Source organism: Delphinus delphis, chromosome 12, assembly GCF_949987515.2.
Source record: "Delphinus delphis chromosome 12, mDelDel1.2, whole genome shotgun sequence".
In the NCBI taxonomy this organism is placed as follows: Eukaryota; Metazoa; Chordata; class Mammalia; order Artiodactyla; family Delphinidae; genus Delphinus; species Delphinus delphis.
In genome coordinates, this window is record NC_082694.2 from 38,648,583 (window position 1) to 38,667,782 (window position 19,200).

At 41.7% G+C, this 19,200-nt stretch overlaps 1 protein-coding gene across 5 annotated transcripts in view; it reads left to right on the plus strand.

Moving 5' to 3' along the window:
- Positions 1-888: 888 nt before the first annotated feature.
- The window catches only part of USP34 (ubiquitin specific peptidase 34), a 231,082-nt gene continuing 212,770 nt past the window's right edge, over positions 889-19,200 (plus strand). For all 5 annotated transcript variants that reach the window (XM_060026527.1, XM_060026530.1, XM_060026531.1 and 2 more), the window contains exon 1: positions 889-1,020. In XM_060026527.1, coding sequence (XP_059882510.1) covers positions 978-1,020 — 43 coding nt within the window. In that variant the 5' untranslated portion in view covers positions 889-977. The remainder of the gene's footprint in view (positions 1,021-19,200) is intronic.

Below are 19,200 nucleotides of genomic sequence, written 5' to 3' on the forward strand. Positions count from 1 at the left end.
CCCCGCGGGGAGAGCGCCGCGAGCCCCCACCTGGGCTGCGGCGTCGCACCGGCCAGCTCCCCTGAACTCTAGCCTCCCGCACCCCAAAGGCCTGAGCGCGGGGGAGGGGGACGGGACAAATTACTACCAAGTCCCCCTCGGGGACCCGGAGTTAAAATGGCGAAGCGCAGGGGCGGGGGAAAGGGCGGCGCTCGCGACCCGGCGCTCGCTGGTCCTCCGGGCTCGCGGAGTAGCCGCGGTGGGCGACGCCGCGCAACCGCGACCAGCCCTTTGCTCCGCCATCTTCTTCGAGTCACCCGGCCTCCCCCCGCGGCCGCGCTGGCTTCGCGCTTCCCTTCCGGCCGCTGACAGAGATCCGGGCTGGGCGGGGTGGGCAAGCGCGCGGAGGGGGTGGACCGAGGGCGGGGAGACTCGACGGAAGAGGAAAGGGAGGGCGGCGAGCTGGCCGCGGCGGGGTGTGGGGCGTGCGGCGTGTGTGCGGAGGGGGAGGTGGGAGGGCGGGAGGCGAAGAGAGGGAGGGAGGCGGAGGAATGAGAGCGCGAGGCGCTTCTCGTCGGCTCCTTCGCCCGGACGGAAAGAGCCGAGCGCAGCCCGAACGCTCTATTAAAATGGCGGCGGCGTCGGCGGTGGCCGCGGCGTCTGGTCGGTGAAGTGACTCTGCTGCTTCTCTCCCCACCCGCCCCCTCCCTCCCTCTCCCCTCCCCCCGTCCTTCCCCCCCTTCCCAGCCGCCGGCGCCTCAGCGCCCCTCCGGCCTGCGCACCTCCCCTCGCCCCCCTCCTCTCCCCCGCCCGCTCCGGGGACCGCCGGCCCCCTCCCCCATTCTCCTGCTCCCCGCCCCGTCCCCGCCGCCGCCCGCCCTAGTCGCCTCCCCGCCCGGCCGGCCGGCCCCCTCCTCCGCCTCTCTCCCCTCCCCCCCGCCGGTCGGGATCAGTCAGTGCGATCCGAAGCGGGGGAGGGGGGGGGCGGCGGCCGAACGATGTGCGAGAACTGCGCAGACCTGGTGGAGGTGTTAAATGAAAGTAAGTAGCCGCGGCGGCGGCCTGTCGGGGTGCACAGTTTGGGGTCCCCGCGCCGCTCTCCGGCTTCCCCGAGCTGCCGTGGCCTGCGGGAGGCGACGGCCGAGCCGGGCGGCTTGCGGGCCTAGCGCTCCGGGAAGGTGCGCGGTGGCGCGGCCGCTGCGGCGCCTCGGGCCCAGTCCGGCCCGGTTACCTGGGCGCCCGAGAGGGGGCCGTCGCGGAGCTCCGGCCAGGCCGGGCCTGAGCGGTCTCCGCTCTCGGAAAGTTTCCTCATTACAGGTGTCAATTAACGTAGGCACTAATGAGCCTTCGCCTCCTTCGCCCTGCCGGGAAGGTGAGGGGAGGTGGGGTCCGAGGACGAGGCTCTCCTCTGTAGTCCGAACCCTTCGACCCTCCGGCCGCCCTCTTTGATTTTCAGCGTGCTGCCTAGGCCTCTTACCTGCTAATTTTCATTAAACTCCCTGCGAGGTGGTTGGTGGTTTTCCCGTCTCTTGGGGGTGTGTGGGTTGTATTAAACCTTTCTCTCTGACCTTAAATAGCTGAAAATGAGCTGATAGTGATGACTGGAACCTTTATACCTATTAAAAAAAATAATTAATGATGTTTCTTCTTAGTGTACCATTCGTCGTTTTAATGGTAAATTCTCCTCTCTTAAGGAGAGTACTGTACTACAGGTACCATCCCGGGATAGTCATGGCCTGTCTCCTGGAATGAAAGGCCTTATTCCGTATGCTTTTATTACAGAGCGTGCACTGCTCTTTTCTAGTTAGATTCCTTTCATTTATTTTACTCCAGAGCCTTGTAAGACGGTATTTTAGCTTAAAGAAACAAGACGTATTGCAAACTATTTCTGGGCCCAAAGGCCTAGTTGGACGAGGTGAATTACATAAAAGATTAATTTACAAAAAGTTGATTGTTGAGAAAATACTCACTTACGAACACCTTTTGTGGGTTTTGGATTTGTGTTTTGTGTGTGGTATTTCGAAAGACTTCCAAATTGTCTATTTTCTAATACCATTCTTAAAAACAATTGATTATAAAGTGTATAGTCTTGTTTGTGTTTGAATTTTACTTTATTGACCAAAGGCAATAATAAAAGTGGAAGGGTTCTAGTTTACTTTCAACTCTATTTACTTCCTGACAGGTGGAAGCAGGCTTTTGCACAAATTCAAACTATACAGTATTTGTGTCATTCCAAATTTTCCTAGAATTTTAAGGTTATTTGTATTTATTTTGAGGTACTTTTATTTTTGGTGTAGGTGGTTTATGAAATGATAAACTTAATTCCTTAGTACTTACTTCAGTGAACTCTATTTTAAATGTCTCAAATGTCAGTTGTGTAATTATGGGTTGGTTTTTCTGAAACTGGAAAATGAATAGCTTTGCTATCTTATATATTAGGAGAAAACTGCTTTTAATAGTTTCGTTGGTGTTTAAAAATTATTTTAAACCTAACTATGACAATTAATTTTAAACATAGTATCTAAAGAAACTAAAGTTTGCTAATCCTTATTACCTTTTGAAAAGAGACATAATGAAGGGTTCTATTGAGGGTTATTTGGGAAACCCCTAGAACTTTGTCTAGAAGCACTCAAAAATGCAATCGATTTATGGAGTTAGCAATTTAGCTTTTGTTACCTTTAATTAAATATGGTTAATTGAACCAGGTTCACAAAATCTGGCCATGCAGACCCTTAAGAAACCTGTTTTAATGAACAGATAAGGATTTTCTGTTTGTGTATGAAAAATACTTTGTTTCTTAATATTTCCTATAAAGCTCAGTTTAAAAATTTGCCCTTTAAACTCTAATCTGACAATGAAGCTTCCTTAAAAAGAAATTACTTCAGTAATTTTATTTGTAGACTATACCAAGCTATGACTAGTTGCTTCTCCACTGCCCCCACCCCCAGTTCTTTTACAGTTGTTTTCATTTTCCCTTTGTGTAGTTCCTGTATCTCAAACATAAGATGCTCAAGTTCCCAGAGAGCAGAGGGTATTACTGTATCTCATTATGGTAACACTTATCCATGACTGGGTTGGAGCCTAATGGCTGGAACTTGATAAAACTTACTGAATTAAAGTAGGTTGTAAGTCTTTCTTATAATCTCACAATAATTATATATTAAGTCTGTCCTTTTTTCCCCCGTAGGTTGTGTAAAGATGAGCATCATTTCATCCTTGATTAGAAATTCAGAGTTAAAGTCCCAAAATAATGTGCTCAGAATTCATCTTTCAATATAACTCCCCATAACAATTAAGAGAAGAAATAAAATTAGTATATATATATATTTGTTTTTTTATAAGAAACTTTATTCATTTATTTAGGCCACACCGTATGGCACGTGGGATCTTAGTTCCCTGACCAGGGATTGAACCCGAGCCCCCTGCATTGGAAGCACAGAGTCTTAACCACTGGACTGCCAGGGAAGTCCGTAAAATTAGTATATCTTTAGGTGGTGTGTTGGATAGAATTAAAATACCAAAAACTTATTTCTTGTCAAATTTACAAACACTGATCAAACCTAAAGAAGTCTTCCTTGACACACCAGTAAGTGTATAATCTAAAAATTTTGTGTTTTAAATGAAAAGGTAGACATGATGTGGATAGTATAGCTTTATATCTGATATGCTCAGAGTTTTGATAAGGTTAAGGACTTCCTATGAAACGTTTATTTTTAAATCTGGCAGAATGTAATGTAGTTAAACTAAAAATTGATGACAGAAGATGGTAAATAGCTTTCTTTGTCATCAGTTTTTGATGAGAATATTAATATTACCAGTTATACCTCTAGTCCTGCTGAGAATGTGAAGCTCTCAGCATAGAACCATATACAGGTATTCAGACACAGTACAGTTTTGCCTGTAGGTTAAGGGCCCATTGAAGCGTGTCCATGGAACCAGGCTAAGGACTTGGTGATAAGGACCTCCTTATACCCTTTTTTAGTAGTCTTGACGGGTATCTTAAAACTTGAAATTACATTTGAAAATAGCATTTGGCTTTAGTGTTAGAATAACCAGTTTCAACAGTACTAACATATTTGGGTTTTCATATTTTTTTCAATGCTTTGTTTTTAATAAGGAAGATGTTTTAAAATGTGGAATGTATTGAGTGAACTTTGCACCTATCAGTTTGTGGGGTTGCATTCAGTTTAGGAAATAATTTTAAGTTTATATCCCTTTGCTTGTTCTCTTGACTTTGTATATTTGCTACTTTAATGGCTACCTTTGTGAGCTAGTTTACTAAAGCTAAAAGCATTTCTGGATGTTGAGAAGCTGGAGGCCTGAAATTATGCTCTGGGCTATCAGCGTTGCTAGCTCAACTAGTATATTGAGGTCACTGTTTGCCTTGGGGTAAATTTCTCGAGAGCAGAGTGAAAATGGCTTTAAATGTACATCCATCTTTTAAACCATTTGTGTGTTGTGGATTTTACTCTGTGTGTTTAGTGAATTAACCCTTTACGAAATGTTTTAAATGGGCAATTCATTTGTCGTTCCTAAGTATCCTTTGTGATAGGCAGGAGCAAGTATTAGTATCTCTCTCTCTCTTTTTTTTGGCCTTGCTGTGCAGCTTGCGGGATCTTAGTTTCCCCACCAGGAATTGAACCTGGGCCCACCGCAGTGAAAGCGCAGGGTCCTAACCATTGGGACACCAGGAAATTCCCTAGTATCTCAATTTTAACTGTGAAAACATTGAACCTCAGGCTAAGTGGTTTGCTAAAAATCACCTGTCACCTGCTTAGTTAGCAGTCAGATCTAAGCTAGAACTCAAGGTATTCCATCAGTATTTGCATTTTTATTTTTAAAGTATACTTTATTGAGCCATTTGTGTTGGGAACTTTTTCCATTCTTTGAGGTAGGTACTTTATCACCCTTTTTAGATAAGAGAACCAAGGCTTAGAGTTATACGTAAGTTGCTTAGAGTCACATGACTTTATTTGGTGGAGTCAGAATTTGCACGGGGCTTATCTCACGTCTTCTAGAAGACCATGCTCTTTAACCATTATGCTGTACTGTATAAACTTTACGATGATCTATTCAAATGGAAGACATTATGAATACGCTGAATGGCAAAGTAAAAAATTACTAAATTTTTATGTGTTTTCACAAATTTGGGCATAATTTTGTGGTAATTGTAGAAAGAATTTAAAAGTGGTGGTAGAGACATTGCTTTGGGAGAGATCCCTGGTGTTCACCTTACTTGCTACAAGTAGTAAATTCTTCTTTCTTCTAAAAGAAAAAAAAAAAATAATAAAAGTGGTGGTAAATGTAGCTGAATGGGAATGTCTTAATATATCTAAATGTTGTTAGCAGTGAGCTCTTTAGTAAACTAAACATTTCTGGGGTTTTTAAAAATATAAGTATATAGGCATGAAAAATCATTAGTAACATAACATTTTTTGGTAGACATTTAATTCTGAAATTTGAACTGATACTGAAAATTGGAAATTTGATTTTACTGCAATACAAAATACCAAATTACCAAAATTTTTAATTTGGTAAATTAATCTTGCTAAGAATATATACTCTTAAAACAGTTACTATTTGAAGTACTATTTTTCAAAGATCATAATACAATTTCAACTCATATCTTTATAAAGTAACTTATAAACCATAAAGCACTACAGTGTGTAGATTTTTAATAGCAGACTGCATTGTCAGTGATAGCTATTGATAGCTAGGTTTAGCACTATATTCATGAAACGTGTTAATGTTTCTTATATGTTTAATAATGGGGCTTCCCTGATGGTGCAGTGGTTAAGAATCTGCCTGCTAATGCAGGGGACACGGGTTTGAGCCCTGGTCTGGGAATATCCCACGTGCTGCGGAGCAACTAAGCCCATGTGCCACAACTACTGAGCCAGCGCTCTAGAGCCCGCGAGCCACAATTACTGAAGCCTGTGCACCTAGAGCCTGTGCTCTGCAACAAGAGAAGCCACCGCAGTTAGAAGCCTGCGCACCGCAACTAAGTAAAGCCGGCGTGCAGCAATGAAGACCCAAGGCAGCCGAACATAAATAAATAAATAATTTTTAAAAAAAAGAATATGTACTTAAGTTACAGGCCATGCCCCTGCCCCCCCTTTTTTTTAATAGACAACAGCCTCCCTTTCTGGATGCTGAATTCCTTAAAGTCAGGGGTCATATTTTGTTTCTTCTTTTCCCAGTACTAATATAGTGCCTTGTAGAGAGTAGGTGCCTAGTGAATATTTTAGTTAATGAAAAGTTTTTGTAGAAGAATGTGAGTACCTAGGCTCAGTGTTCTTGGGCCTATTGTCAGTAGTGATTTAGATATGAGAGTTTGTGGATTATTATGCTGAAAGTGCAGATTATATTACATATATTGCTTATTCATAAATCAGTAGGTATGTACTTATAATAAGTATCCACCCTAACCAACTGTGTTCTAATTTTTTTCTTAATAAATTTATTTATTTATTTATGGCTGTGTTGGGTCTTTGTTGCTGCACGTGGGCTTTCTCTAGTTGCGGCGAGCCGGGGGTGGCTGTTCGTTGTGCTGCGCAGGCTTCTCATTGTGGTGGCTTCTCTTGTTGCGGAGCACGGGCTCTAGGCGCCCGGCCTTCAGTAGTTGTGGCATGTGGGCTCATTAGTTGTGGCTCATGGGCTCTAGAGCACAGGCTTAAGTAGTCATGGTACATGGGCTTAGTTGCTCTGTGGCATGTGGGATCTTCCCGGAACAGGGCTCGAACCTGTTTCCCCTGCATTGGCAGGTGGATTCTTAACCACTGCATCACCAGGGAAGTCCAATATGTTCTAAATTAATAGATAATGCAAAAAGGCAAAAATTTTTCTATATAGGTGGTGAGATTTGAGTCTGTGGGATGAAATTTCACTAAATAACTTTTATTTATATATTTATTTATGGCTGTATTAGGTCTTCATTGTGGTGTGCGGGCTTCTCATTGAGTGGCTTCTCTTGTTGTGGAGCACAGGCTCTAGGCCTGCGGGCTTCAGTAATTGTGGCACGTGGGCTCAGTAGTTGTGGCTTGTGGGCTCTAGAGCACAGGCTCAGTAGTTGTGGTGCACGGGCTTAGTTGCTCCACAGCATGTGGGATCTTCCCGGACCAGGGCTTGAACCCGTGTCCCCTGCATTGGCGGGTGGGTTCTTAAGCAGTGTGCCACCAGGGAAGCCCACTAAATTACTTTTATTTAAGATTTTATATACCAGGAAAATAATTGGACTTTTAACCTTTTAATGTGATTAACACCTGTTAATGTTATTTTTCTCTCAAATTCCATAGAAATTAAAAAGTCTCCAAATGTAGGTTACTCAGTTAATTGAGAACTGATGTAGGATACACATTGCCTCCTCTTGCACCTTTTTAAAATAAATTTATTTATTTATTTAATTTATTTTTGGCTGTGTTGGGTCTTCGTTGCTGTGCATGGACTTTCTCTAGTTGTGGTGAGCAGGGGCTACTCTTTGTTGCGGTGTGCTGGCTTCCCATTGTGGTGGCTTCTGTTGCGGAGCACGGGCTCTAGGCACACGAGCTGCAGTAGTTGTGGCTCGCGGGCTCTAGAGCACAGGTTCAGTAGTTGTGGCACACGGGCTTAGTTGCTCTATGGCATGTGGGATCTTCCTGGACCAGGGCTCGAACCTGTGTCCCCTGCATTGGCAGGTGGATTCTTAACCACTGCGCCACCAGGGAAGCCCATTCTCTTGCACTTTTTTAAATTTTAACTATGGAAGGGACAGGTTTCCCTTCCTGCCCTGGCTATAACCTCTTCTAGGGACCTTCTAGTTTACATCCCCTGAAAGACCTTTCTCCCTAACCATCGCTGATTGGATTCCAAATAGACTTCTGACCTGGTGGATTGGTGAGACTGTTGTCCATCAATCAGATTTTTTCCTGTCAGAATGTTTGAACTAAAGAGCCAGGTAAGGCTTCCCTGGTGGCGGAGACTATTTGCAGAAGAGAATTGGGGCAAATTTTTGGAAATAGTTGATATTGAAGCTCTATAAAGAGACAGAAGTTAATACCCTCTTGGCTTTCTTTTTTATTTATTTCTCTGCACCAGGTCTTAGTTGTGGCAGGCTCCTTAGTTGTGGCTTCAGGGCTCATTTAATTGTGGCATGCATGTGGGATATAGTTTCCTGACCAGGGGTCACACCCGGGCCCCCTACATTGGGAGTGTGGAGTCTTATACACTCTGCCACCAGGGAAGTTCCCCTGGTGGCTTTCTTCTTTTTGTTTTTTTCTTTTTTTCGGTACGCGGGCCTCTCACTGTTGTGGCCTCTCCCGTTGCGGAGCACAGGCTCCGGACGTGCAGGCTCAGCGGCCATGGCTCACGGGCCCAGTTGCTCCGTGGCATGTGGGATCTTCCCGGACCGGGGCACGAACCCGTGTCCCCTGCATCGACAGGCGGACTCTCAACCACTGCGCCACCAGGGAAGCCCAGCCCCCTGGTGGCTTTCTAATACTGAAGCTAGTGCTCCTATTTAGCTGTCTCCCCTGTACATACTATTTGAGTTAATGTGCAACCAGAAGAGTTTTGATTCAAGTATTGCCCCATGATGAGCTCTCCTGTATTGGAAATTAGGTGTAATCTTCAGCTGTGAGTGCTTCATTATAATCTGGCTTACTTTCTTGGAACATGTTGGGCAGGTGTCATCTGTGGTGTTTGGTGGCAGGAAAAAGCTTAAGAACCTCTGTTGTTTGCGTACTCATCTCTTTACCAGTGTGTTTAGTCTTTTTGAAGAGAATAAAGGTAGCCTTGTTGTTTTTCATTCTAAAAAGGATACCTGCTTTTTTAGAAAAAAAAATCAAATAGTGCAGAAAATAATAAAGAAAATTAGGATAACCGAAACTGTTTACCAAAGAAATCGTTCATGTTTTGGCAAACATCTCTTAAGTCATTCTTTTCTCTCTTTCCTCAGATACACTATTTCGTGTAAATAAACTGATTACATATTACTCTATATTATTATTTTTTAAAATAAATTTATTTATTTATTTATGGCTGAGTTGGGTCTTCGCTGCTGCCCACGGGTTTTCTCTAGTTGTGGCGAGCAGGGGCCACTCTTCGTTGCGGTGCGCGGGCTTCTCATTGCGGCGGCTTCTCTTGTTGGGGAGCACGGGCTCTAGGTGTGCAGGCTTCAGTAGTTGTGGCTTGCTCTGGAGTGCAGCCTTAGTAGTTGGGGCGCATGGGCTTATTAGTTGCTCCATGTCATGTGGAATCTTCCCGGACCAGGGCCCGAACCTGTGTCCCCTGCATTGGCAGACGGATTCTTAACCACTGCGCCACCAGGGAAGTCCTTATATTATTTTTACTAATAAGATGTAGCTACCTTTCCATGTTAATATGCACTTACATTATCATTTTTAATGGCTTTAGTGTAGTATTCCATTACTTGGTCATACTGTAACTTAATCAGTCCTCTAATGATGGGCATTTGGGTTGTTAATGACTTTGTAATTGTCTGATTATCACCTTGAAGATAGCCTCTGAAATCACATTGCTGAGTAGTTCATGCAGCATATCTGGAAGGAAATCTGGCAATATGATAAAACTTTTTAAAAATTGTCCTTCCAACATTAGAGCATGAGTGTAAAGCCTTCATAATCTTAAAGTGTTTATTTTGACTCTGAGGTCTGTGGGGCTGTTTTAGCAATGTATTGGTTCTAAACCACCATAAGACAAATTTGGAAGGGACTTTTTATTCTGGGTAACTTTGCTGCCAGACTCATGAACTTTATTCTGATTATTGAGAAAGGCTCAGTAACCAATGATGAATGTAGAAGTATAAGAGCAGTAGTAAGAGCACTAACTCAGAATAAATTGAGACATGAAAATGCTTAAGACAATAGAGCTTTTGAAGTTGTGTTCAAAGTAAGATAAGGGGATAGTGGACCCACTGCTTGGGTGGGTATATTAGAGGGTGGTGATCAGGAGAATGTTGTTTTACTCTAATAATTTTTCCATTTTCCCTTCTAAAAGGAATCCGCAAACCCTCAGGATAAATCTCACATTAAGAGAGACTCTAACCTCTAGATTGGTAAGGAATAATGAGAGCTTTATCAGTAGTGTTAAGAGTTAAAAATCTTCAGGAATGGCAGATTCTTTTCAGCGAAGGGGATAGAGCTATGGTTGTGTGTGATTATGAACCTTTAGCTTATTAAATTTCTAGAAAAGCAGATATTGGCAGGTATTATTTTGGAAGCTATAAGAGAAACTTGCCACTATTAAATAATCAAGCACTTACTAAAGAGTGAAAGGATAGTAAAAAATTGATGTGGCACTAGTAACTTATGTTAAACCAATCTCATTTTATTTTGATATAGAAGTAAATATGGTAAAACCTGGAACTATCACTATAGATATGACATATTTTGATTACATGAAGGCACTTGACAGAATCTGAAGCTATCCCTGTGAAAGAAATGAGGGTTTTTTTGGGTCAACTTTGAGGGATTTCACTGATGGCAAGCCACAGAATCTTGTCCTTAATTCTTTCTTCTTCAAGATTTATAGTAATGAGCCTCAGTTTTGAAACTATTCTTTGGAGTGGCATTGTCCCTATTTCAGGGCAGTGAGGGTGACTTTGGAATCTGTTTCAAGATGAAAAGCTCATTTTGATCTGTTTTGTAAATTGGGGCTCCATGTAAGATTTTTTTGGCAGGGGAGCAAAGGGTGTAGGTGCTTTATAAATAAGCTTGAAAACCATTAACAATGTTGGTGCTGAAAAAGCCAGCACAATATGAAACTGTTTTCAAGTATTGTAGGTAGTAGTGCAGTGCTTATGCAGTTGAAATACTGTGTTGAATTATATACAACACAGAGACAGACAGCTTCTGAAGCTATTTGAATACTGTGCAGTTTCACATATCTTCATGGCACCTCATAAAAATCATGAGAAATAGAATGATTTGGCCAAGGTTACATAGCTAGTAAGTAGCAGAGCTTGGACTAGAATTTAGTTCTTATTCCTACTCAGTATACTTTTCTCTAACCATGCTGTTCTGTTTTTATTTTTTTAAAGAGGAACTTGACTTTGGGAGTTGGGAAACCCATGAAAAACAAAGGGACTATAGAGAGATTAATTCTGGCTAAAGTGGATTAGGCAAGGTTTCAAGGAAAGTGGAAGATGAACTGGGCCTTTAACTGGTTGGAATAGTTACTGGGAATGAGGGGAGTGGACTAGCTTACCAGATTTGTGCGACTCTGCATGACATAGGCACTGCTAACCTCATCCCCTTGCTTGCTTTGTTTTCTTTCAGTGATGTTCTTTATTGCCATTGAGCCTTTATTTTTCCCTGGAACTTAATCACCTTTCTATGCCTTTAGTTTTTCAGAGAGGCCTTTATTGAGCATCCAGTCTAAAGTAGTTCAGGTTCTTATCCTTCATAGCACTTACAACAGTTTAAACTATTTTTATTTTTTATTTATTTATTTGGTTGTGCTGGCTCCTTAGTTGTGGCATGCATGTGGGATCTAGTTCCCTGACCAGGGATCGAACCCGGGCCCCCTACATTGGGAGTGTGGAGTCTTAACCACTGTGCCACCAGGGAAGTCCCCACTTACCACAGTTTAGAATTATGTATTTATTTTTATTTACTTATTTAATGTCTTTTTAGTTTTTATTTTTTTTGGCTGCACCGCATGGCTTGTGGGATCTTAGCTCCCTGATCAGGGATTGAACCCTCGCCCTCAGCAGTGAACACGCAGAGTCCTAACCACTGGACCACCAGAGAATTCCCTTTAATGTCTTTTTATTATACAGGGTTACAAGTTCTGTGATTGTGACTAGCTTACATTAACTGAGTTTCACAGTGTCTACACATACTAGGATCAATATGTATCTGCTAAAATATCTGAAAAATCTTAAGATCACTGGAGGTGGTTAATGGAAGATGAGGGTAGGCTGGATGTGGTAGTTTTTCCTGTTTTCTCAAATTTTGGGGACATTTCAAGTACTGTCAATCCTTGCTTTTGTGATGTCTTGCTCAGCACCCCCCTTCATAAAAAGGTGCTTCATTGATTTAAAAAAAAAAAAACCCTCATTTTGTTAAGTTGTGTTTTGTTTTTTTCCCTGAATGTCCCTTGAGATTAACCCTTATGGATTAAAAATCTAAGATTGGGAATTAGTTTTTGAACCCAAGTCAGGACTCTGTTGCAAGAACCAGAAAGAACACCCCATTTGGCAGAAAGGAAAAGGAGTTTTTTATTTTATTTTTAATTAAAAAAAATTTATTATTTGTTCATTTTTGGCTGTGTTGGGTCTTAGTTGCTGCGCGCAGGCTTTCTCTAGTTGTGACGAGCGGGGGCTACTCTTCGTTGCGGTGCACGGGCTTCTCATTGCAGTGGCTTCTCTTGTTGCGGAGCATGGGGTCTAGGCACGCGGGCTTCAGTACTTGTGGTGCACGGCCTCAGTAGTTGTGGCTCGCAGGCTCTAGAGCGGAGGCTCAGTAGTTGTGACGCACGGGCTTAGTTGCTCCGCGGCATGTGGGGTCTTCCTGGACCAGGGCTCGACCTGTGTCCCCTGCCTTGGCAGGCGGATTCTTAACCACCACGCCACCAGGGAAGTCCTGAAAAAGGAGTTTTTAAAAAGTTGTAACTGAGCAGTGCAGGTGTGTGCTATGTTCTGGTATGGTCTACTCTTTTTTTTGTTTGTTTGATTTTGTCTTTTAATTGAAGTATAGTTGATTTACAGTGTTGTGCTAATTTCTGCTGTACAGTGAAGTGATTCAGTTATACATGTATATACGTTATTTTTTATATTCTTTTCCCATTATGATTTGTCACAGGATATTGAATATAGTTTCCTTGTGGTATACAGTAGGACCTTGCTGTTTATCCATTCTGTATATAATAGTTTGCATCTACTAACCCCGAACTCCCGATCCATCCCTCCCCCACCCCCCCCACCTTGGTAACCACAAGTATGTTCTCTCTGACTGTGAGTCTGTTTCTGTTCTGTAGGTAGGTTTATTTGTGTCATATTTTAGATTCCACATATAAGTGATATCATATGGTATTTGTCTTTTTCTTTCTGACTTGCTTAGCTAAGTATGATGAGCCCTGGGTCCATCCATGTTGCTGCAAATGGCATTATTTCATTCTTTTTTATGGCTGAGGTGTATTCCATTGTATATGCGTACCACATTTCCTTTATCTGTTTGTCTGGTGATGGACATTTACATTGTCCCATATCTTGGCTATTGTGAATAGTGCTGCTGTGAACGTAAGGGTGTGTGTATCTGTTTGAATTAGTTTTGTCCGGATAAATGCCCAGGAGTGGGATTGCTGGATCATATGGTAGTTCTCGTTGTAGTTTTTAAAAAAAATAAATTTATTTACTTTATTTATTTATTTTTGGCTGCATTGGGTCTTCGTTGCTGCGCACAGGCTTTCTCTAGTTGTGGCGAGCGGGGGCTGCTCTTCGTTGTGGTGTGTGGGCTTCTCATTGCGGTGGCTTCTCTTGTTGTGGAGCATGGGCTCTAGGCATGTAGACTTCAATAGTTGTGGCATGTGGGCTCAGTAGTTGTGGCTCGTGGGCTCTAGAGCGCAGGCTCAGTAGTTGTGGTGCACGGGCTTAGTTGCTTCGCGGCATGTGGGATCTTCCTGGATGAAGGCTTGAACCCGTGGCCCCTGCATTGGTGGGCGGATTCTTAACCACTGTGCCACCAGGGAAGCCCCTATTTTTAGTTTTTTGAGGAACCTCCATACTGTTTTCCATAGTGGCTGAACCAATTTACATTCCCACCAACAGTGTAGGAGGGTTCCTTTTCTCCTAGTGTGGTCTACTCTTAATCTGCAGATTCATAGCATTATCAAGACTTCATTTCTCTGTGGCTTGCTCTGCTGTGCCTCCTTGGTTTTGACCTTAGTTTGGCCCTTCTCAGAGTAGCAGAAATGGCTACTGCACACCATCTTTATACTACACTGTTTGCAAATCACATGTTTATACTACGCAGAGCAAAAAAGAGAGAATCTCTTCTGAAACCTACTGTACAAGAACAAGGAAGCTGCTTTTTCCAAAACCTGGCTAGCAGATGGTGCTTCATAGATCATTGGCCCATGTTTTTATTATGGGCCTTATTCCTGAAGTAGAGTTCAAAGAGGATGGATTTTGGTTGGCTTAAACTGATGACCTATTCCTGAAGCTGATCCCACCAAACCTCATAGCTAAAAAATGGTAAGTGTTACCCCAAAAGAAATTTGGCATGTTGTGATTATGAAGAAGGTGAAATTGTTTTTGGACAGCAAGCACACAGATATCTAGTACACTGGTATACTGAAAACCTTTTTTTTTTTTTTGGCAGTTTTGTAACTTTTTTTGACAGTCAACAGTTAGTTCTCATCCACATCAACTAAGTTTTTGAAAGTGGTGACAGGTACCTAGGTAACCAACGTATAGAGTTTGTCTATTTATTTTATGTGTATTTTTTTAAAAAAATTATTTAGGCTGCACTGGGTCTTAGTTGCGGCATGCGGGAGCTTAATTGTGGCATGCAGACTTCTTGGTTGTGGCATGCATGCGGGATCTAGTTCCCTGACCAAGGATCGAACCTGGGCCCCCTGCATTGGGAGCATGGAGTCTTACCAGGGAAGTCCCTAGAGTTTGTTTATTGAATCTTCATCCTCACTGTGTTTTCTGGATAACCACACATGGATACAGTATGGGACATTCCTAATTCTTTGGCTCATACTGTTTTGTTGAGCATGGTGTCAGTGTGCACATCTGGAGATCCTGTTTTCTAAATGGCAGATTTCTGGATCTCTTTCAGTGCTTGAGGGGCACGCTTCTTGAAGCTGACTCTGGATGCACTTGTGAATGTTGATGGTATAGTCTCTGGTTGCTAACCAGAATGGTTGAATGGCCTTCTTCTCTTCACCCTTCTTTGCAGGAGTCGTTCTGCTGGGTCCAGTTTGGAAAATTGAAAACCATTTCTTTTTGTTTGTTTGCTTGCTTGTTTAAATTTCATTCATTCATTTATTTATTTTTGGCTCTGTTGGGTCTTTGTTGCTGCTTATGGGCTTTCTCTAGTTGTGGGGAGCAGGGGCCACTCTTTGTTGTGGTGCGCAGGCTTCTCATTGCGGTGGCTTCCTTGTTGCGGAGCGCGGGCTTTTAGGTGCGCGGGCTTCTGTAGTTGTGGCATGTGGGCTCAGTAGTTGTGGCTCGCAGGCTCTAGAGCGCATGCTCAGTAGTTGTGGCGTATGGGCTTAGCTGCTCCATGTCACGTGAGATCTTCCTGGACCAGGGCTCGAACCCGTGTCCCCTGCATTGGCAGGCGGATTCTTAACCACTGCGCCACCACGGAAGTCCCAAAAACCATTTTTTTTTTAACATCTTTATTAGAGTATAATTGCTTTACAGTGGTGTGTTAGTTTCTGCTTTATAACAAAGTGAATCAGTTATACATATACACATGTCCCCATATCTCTTCCCTCTTGCATCTCCCTCCCTCCCACCCTCCCTATCCCACCCCTCTAGGTGGTCACAAACCACCTAGCTGATCTCCCTCTGCTATGCGGCTCCTTCCCACTAGCTATCTATTTTACGTTTGGTGGTGTATATATGTCCATGCCACTCTCTCACTTCGTCCCAGCTTACCCTTCCCCTCCCCGTATCCTCAAGTGCATTCTCTAGTAGGTCTGCATCTTTTTCCAAAAACCATTTCTTAACATTCTGTTTACTGACTTGATTATTTTTTGTGTGTCTTACCTTAACTCTTTATGTTTGAATACTTTTTTTCAATATATAACAAATATATTGAATATTTTATACATGTAAGCATTTGCTGTATGCTGTGGTAGATACAGAGATACATTTAGATGTATATCTATTCTTAAGGAAGGTCAGAGTACAATACAGATGAGGCAGTAGGATAATAGTTGAGTGATCATTGATCTTACAGACCTGAGTTCAAGTCTTGTTCCTGTCATTTATTAGATCTCTGGCTTTGGTTATGTTCCTTTATCTCTTAGTGCCTTCTTACTTACTTGAAAATGAGGATAATAATGACTTAAATACAGGGATTTTGTGAGGATTAAATAAGATAATGCATATCAACACTTAACACAGTGCCAGTGTAAGAAATATACAAAAAACAATGGTATGAAAAGACAAATGGTAAATTCCATTAAAGTATATATAGCTGAAGTGCAGTGGGAGGAGTTTAGTTTTCTAAGATTGGAGAAGGCTTCATGGAGTTGATAGAATTTAAGTTGATCTTTGAGTAATTTTCTTTTTAATGATTGCAATTGGAGAAATGGTTATTTCAGTAAAAAGAGTTTTGTTAAAACTTTGGTATATATTATTCCAGCTAATTTTCGGTATTTATAAAAAATTGATTTCATATGTACTGTTTGCTTTTTTAAGGAGCACTTTCTCATTTACTTATGTATATCTGAGAACAGAATTTAATGGCAGCCTACTTTTAGTCTTTTGAATATAACACGTATTTAACTAGCATTTTTCCTGTGAAGAAAAAAATAAATTAAAATATCCTTGCGCATAGAAATTTGGGTCATGTCCAGGGTCAATAGGTAGAAACTTTTAAGGCTTCTGTTGGTAAATTGCCTACTAGAAGTGTTATACTAATTTATACCCCAACAGTAGTATTTGAGAGTGCCTGTTTATTTGCATTAGATATTTTGAAGAATCCATATAGTAGAGGAAAAACAGATATAGTCACTATCCAAAACTACTTGGTTCCTGCAAGAGTTCAGATATTGAGGATTATTGCATTGTTTGTATTGACATATTTGGTTTCTGAGTTTTATTTATTTATTTTAAATTTATTTATTTATGGCTGCGTTGGGTCTTCGTTGCTGCGTGCGGGCTTTCTCTAGTTACGGCGAGTGGGGGCTACTCTTTCTTGCAGTGAGCGGGCTCCTCATTGTAGTGACTTCTCTTGTTGTGGAGCACAGGCTCTAGGTGCATGGGCTTCAGTATTTGTGGTACGCGGGCTCAGTGGTTGTGGCTCGTGGGCTCTGGAGCGCAGGCTCAGTAGTTGTGGCACACGGGCTTAGTTTTCTCTGCAGCATGTGGGATCTTCCCAGACCAGGGCTTGAACCCGTGTTCCCAGCATTAGCAGGCGGATTCTTACCCACTGTGCCACCAGGGAAGTTCTGGTTCCTGAGTTTTAATGAGTATTCTACTGTTATTTAGAAAAGCTTTTCCCACTCTGAGATCAGATATTCAGTTAAGCTTTTTTCTAGTTTTTATGAATTGTTTAATTTTTAATCCATCTAGAATTTATTTTGGTGTAAGTTATGAAGTGGATCTAATATTAGTTTTTCCAAACTATTACTCATTGATCTTAGCGTCCATCTAGTTTTTCACTGTTTTGATATGCCACCTCTGTCTTATACAGAATTTTTGAGTATATTCCTGGAGGTCTATTTTTAAGCTTTTTATTGTTTAATTGTTTGGTTTTAATTTAGTTGCTTCATGATATATTTTAGTACCTGAAAATATTAAACCACATTGCTAGTGAAAAGTTACTTATTCCTTGAGATAAAACTTCAGAATTCTTTTGTTGTTGTGTTGCCCCCCTTGCCTCACATTCTGTTGGAATTTTTATTGAAATTGCATAATGTTTTTAAATAGGAGCATGAGTTGACATCTTACAGTATTGATTCTGCCACTTCAGGAAGCATAATGTGCTTTCCCATTTATATAATCTTTGTGAAACTTTGTGGGGTTTTTCCTTTATGTAGATTCTGCATGTTTCCTTTATAATTATTCCTAGGTATTTTTATTTCTTCTTATAAATTGAATTTTCACACACCTTTATCATTAATTATTTTGCTTTATTTTGATAACAGTTTTATTGAGATACGTACCTTACATGTCACCCATTAAAACTGTACAACTCCGTGGCTTTCACTGTATTCACAGAATTATGCAATCATCACCACAGTCAATTTTAGAGCACTTTCATCACCTCAGAAAGAAACCCCACACCTTTTAACTATAACTCTAAATCCCCTGTCCTCCCAGCCCTAAGCAAGAGTCTACTTTCCCTATGTATTTGCCTATTTTGAGTCTTTCATATAAATGGAATAATAGTATATCTTGTGACTGACTTCTTTCACTTAGCATATTTTCAAGATTCATCCATGTTGGACATGTATCAGTTCTTCATTCCTTTCTGTGACTGAATAATAGACATTGTATGAACATAGTCCATTTTTTTTTTTCTTTTTTTGGCCGCACCGTGTGGCATGCAGGATCTTCCCCGACCAGGGATCAACAAACCCTTGCCTCCTGCAGTGGAAGCATGGAGTCTCAACCAGTGGACCAGGAGGGAAGTCCCCACATTTTGTTAATGCATTCATCAGTTGATGGACATTTGGGTTGTTTCTACCTTTTGGCTCTTATGAATAATGCTTCTGTGAACATTTGTGTAAAACGTTTTCCATGGACTTAGTTTTTACTTCTCACAGGTACCTGGGAGTGGAATTACGTGGTCGAACGGTAACTCAGTTTTACATTTTGAAAAACTGCCAAACTGTTTTCCAAAATGATGCAACATTTTATATTCCCTTCAGCAGTGTATGAGGGTTCCAGTTCCTCAACATCCTCATCAACACTTGTTATTTTGACTGTTTTATTCTAGCCATCCTAGTGAGCTTAAAGTGGTATCTCATTGTGTTTTGTTTTTTTAATGTGGAATCTTTAGTTGTGGCATGCGGGATCTTTTTTGTTGTTGTTGCGGCATGCAGACTCTTAGTTGCGGCATGTGGGATCTAGTTCTCTGAGCAGGGATTGAACCCAGGCCCCCTGCATTGGGAGCATGGAGCCTTAGCCACTGGACCACCAGGGAAGTTCCTCTCACTGTGGTTTTGATTTGCCTTTCCCTGTTGAATGATGATGATGAATATCTTTTCATATGCTTATTTATCATTTGTATATCTCCTTTGGAGAAATGTCCATTCAGATCCTTTGCTCACTTTTTAATTGGGTTATTTATTTTTTATTATTGGGTTGTCAGAGTTCATTAATATATATTCTAGACACGCGTCCCTTATCAGATATATATAATTCGCAAATTTTTTCTCCCATACCGTGGGTAGTCTTTTCACTTTATCACTACTGTTCTTTGAAGCACAAAAGGTTTTAATGTTGAAGTTCAGTTTATTTATTTCTTTTGTTGCTTGTGCTTTTGGTATCATGTCTATTGCCAGAATGCATTGCCAAATCCAAAGGCATGAAGA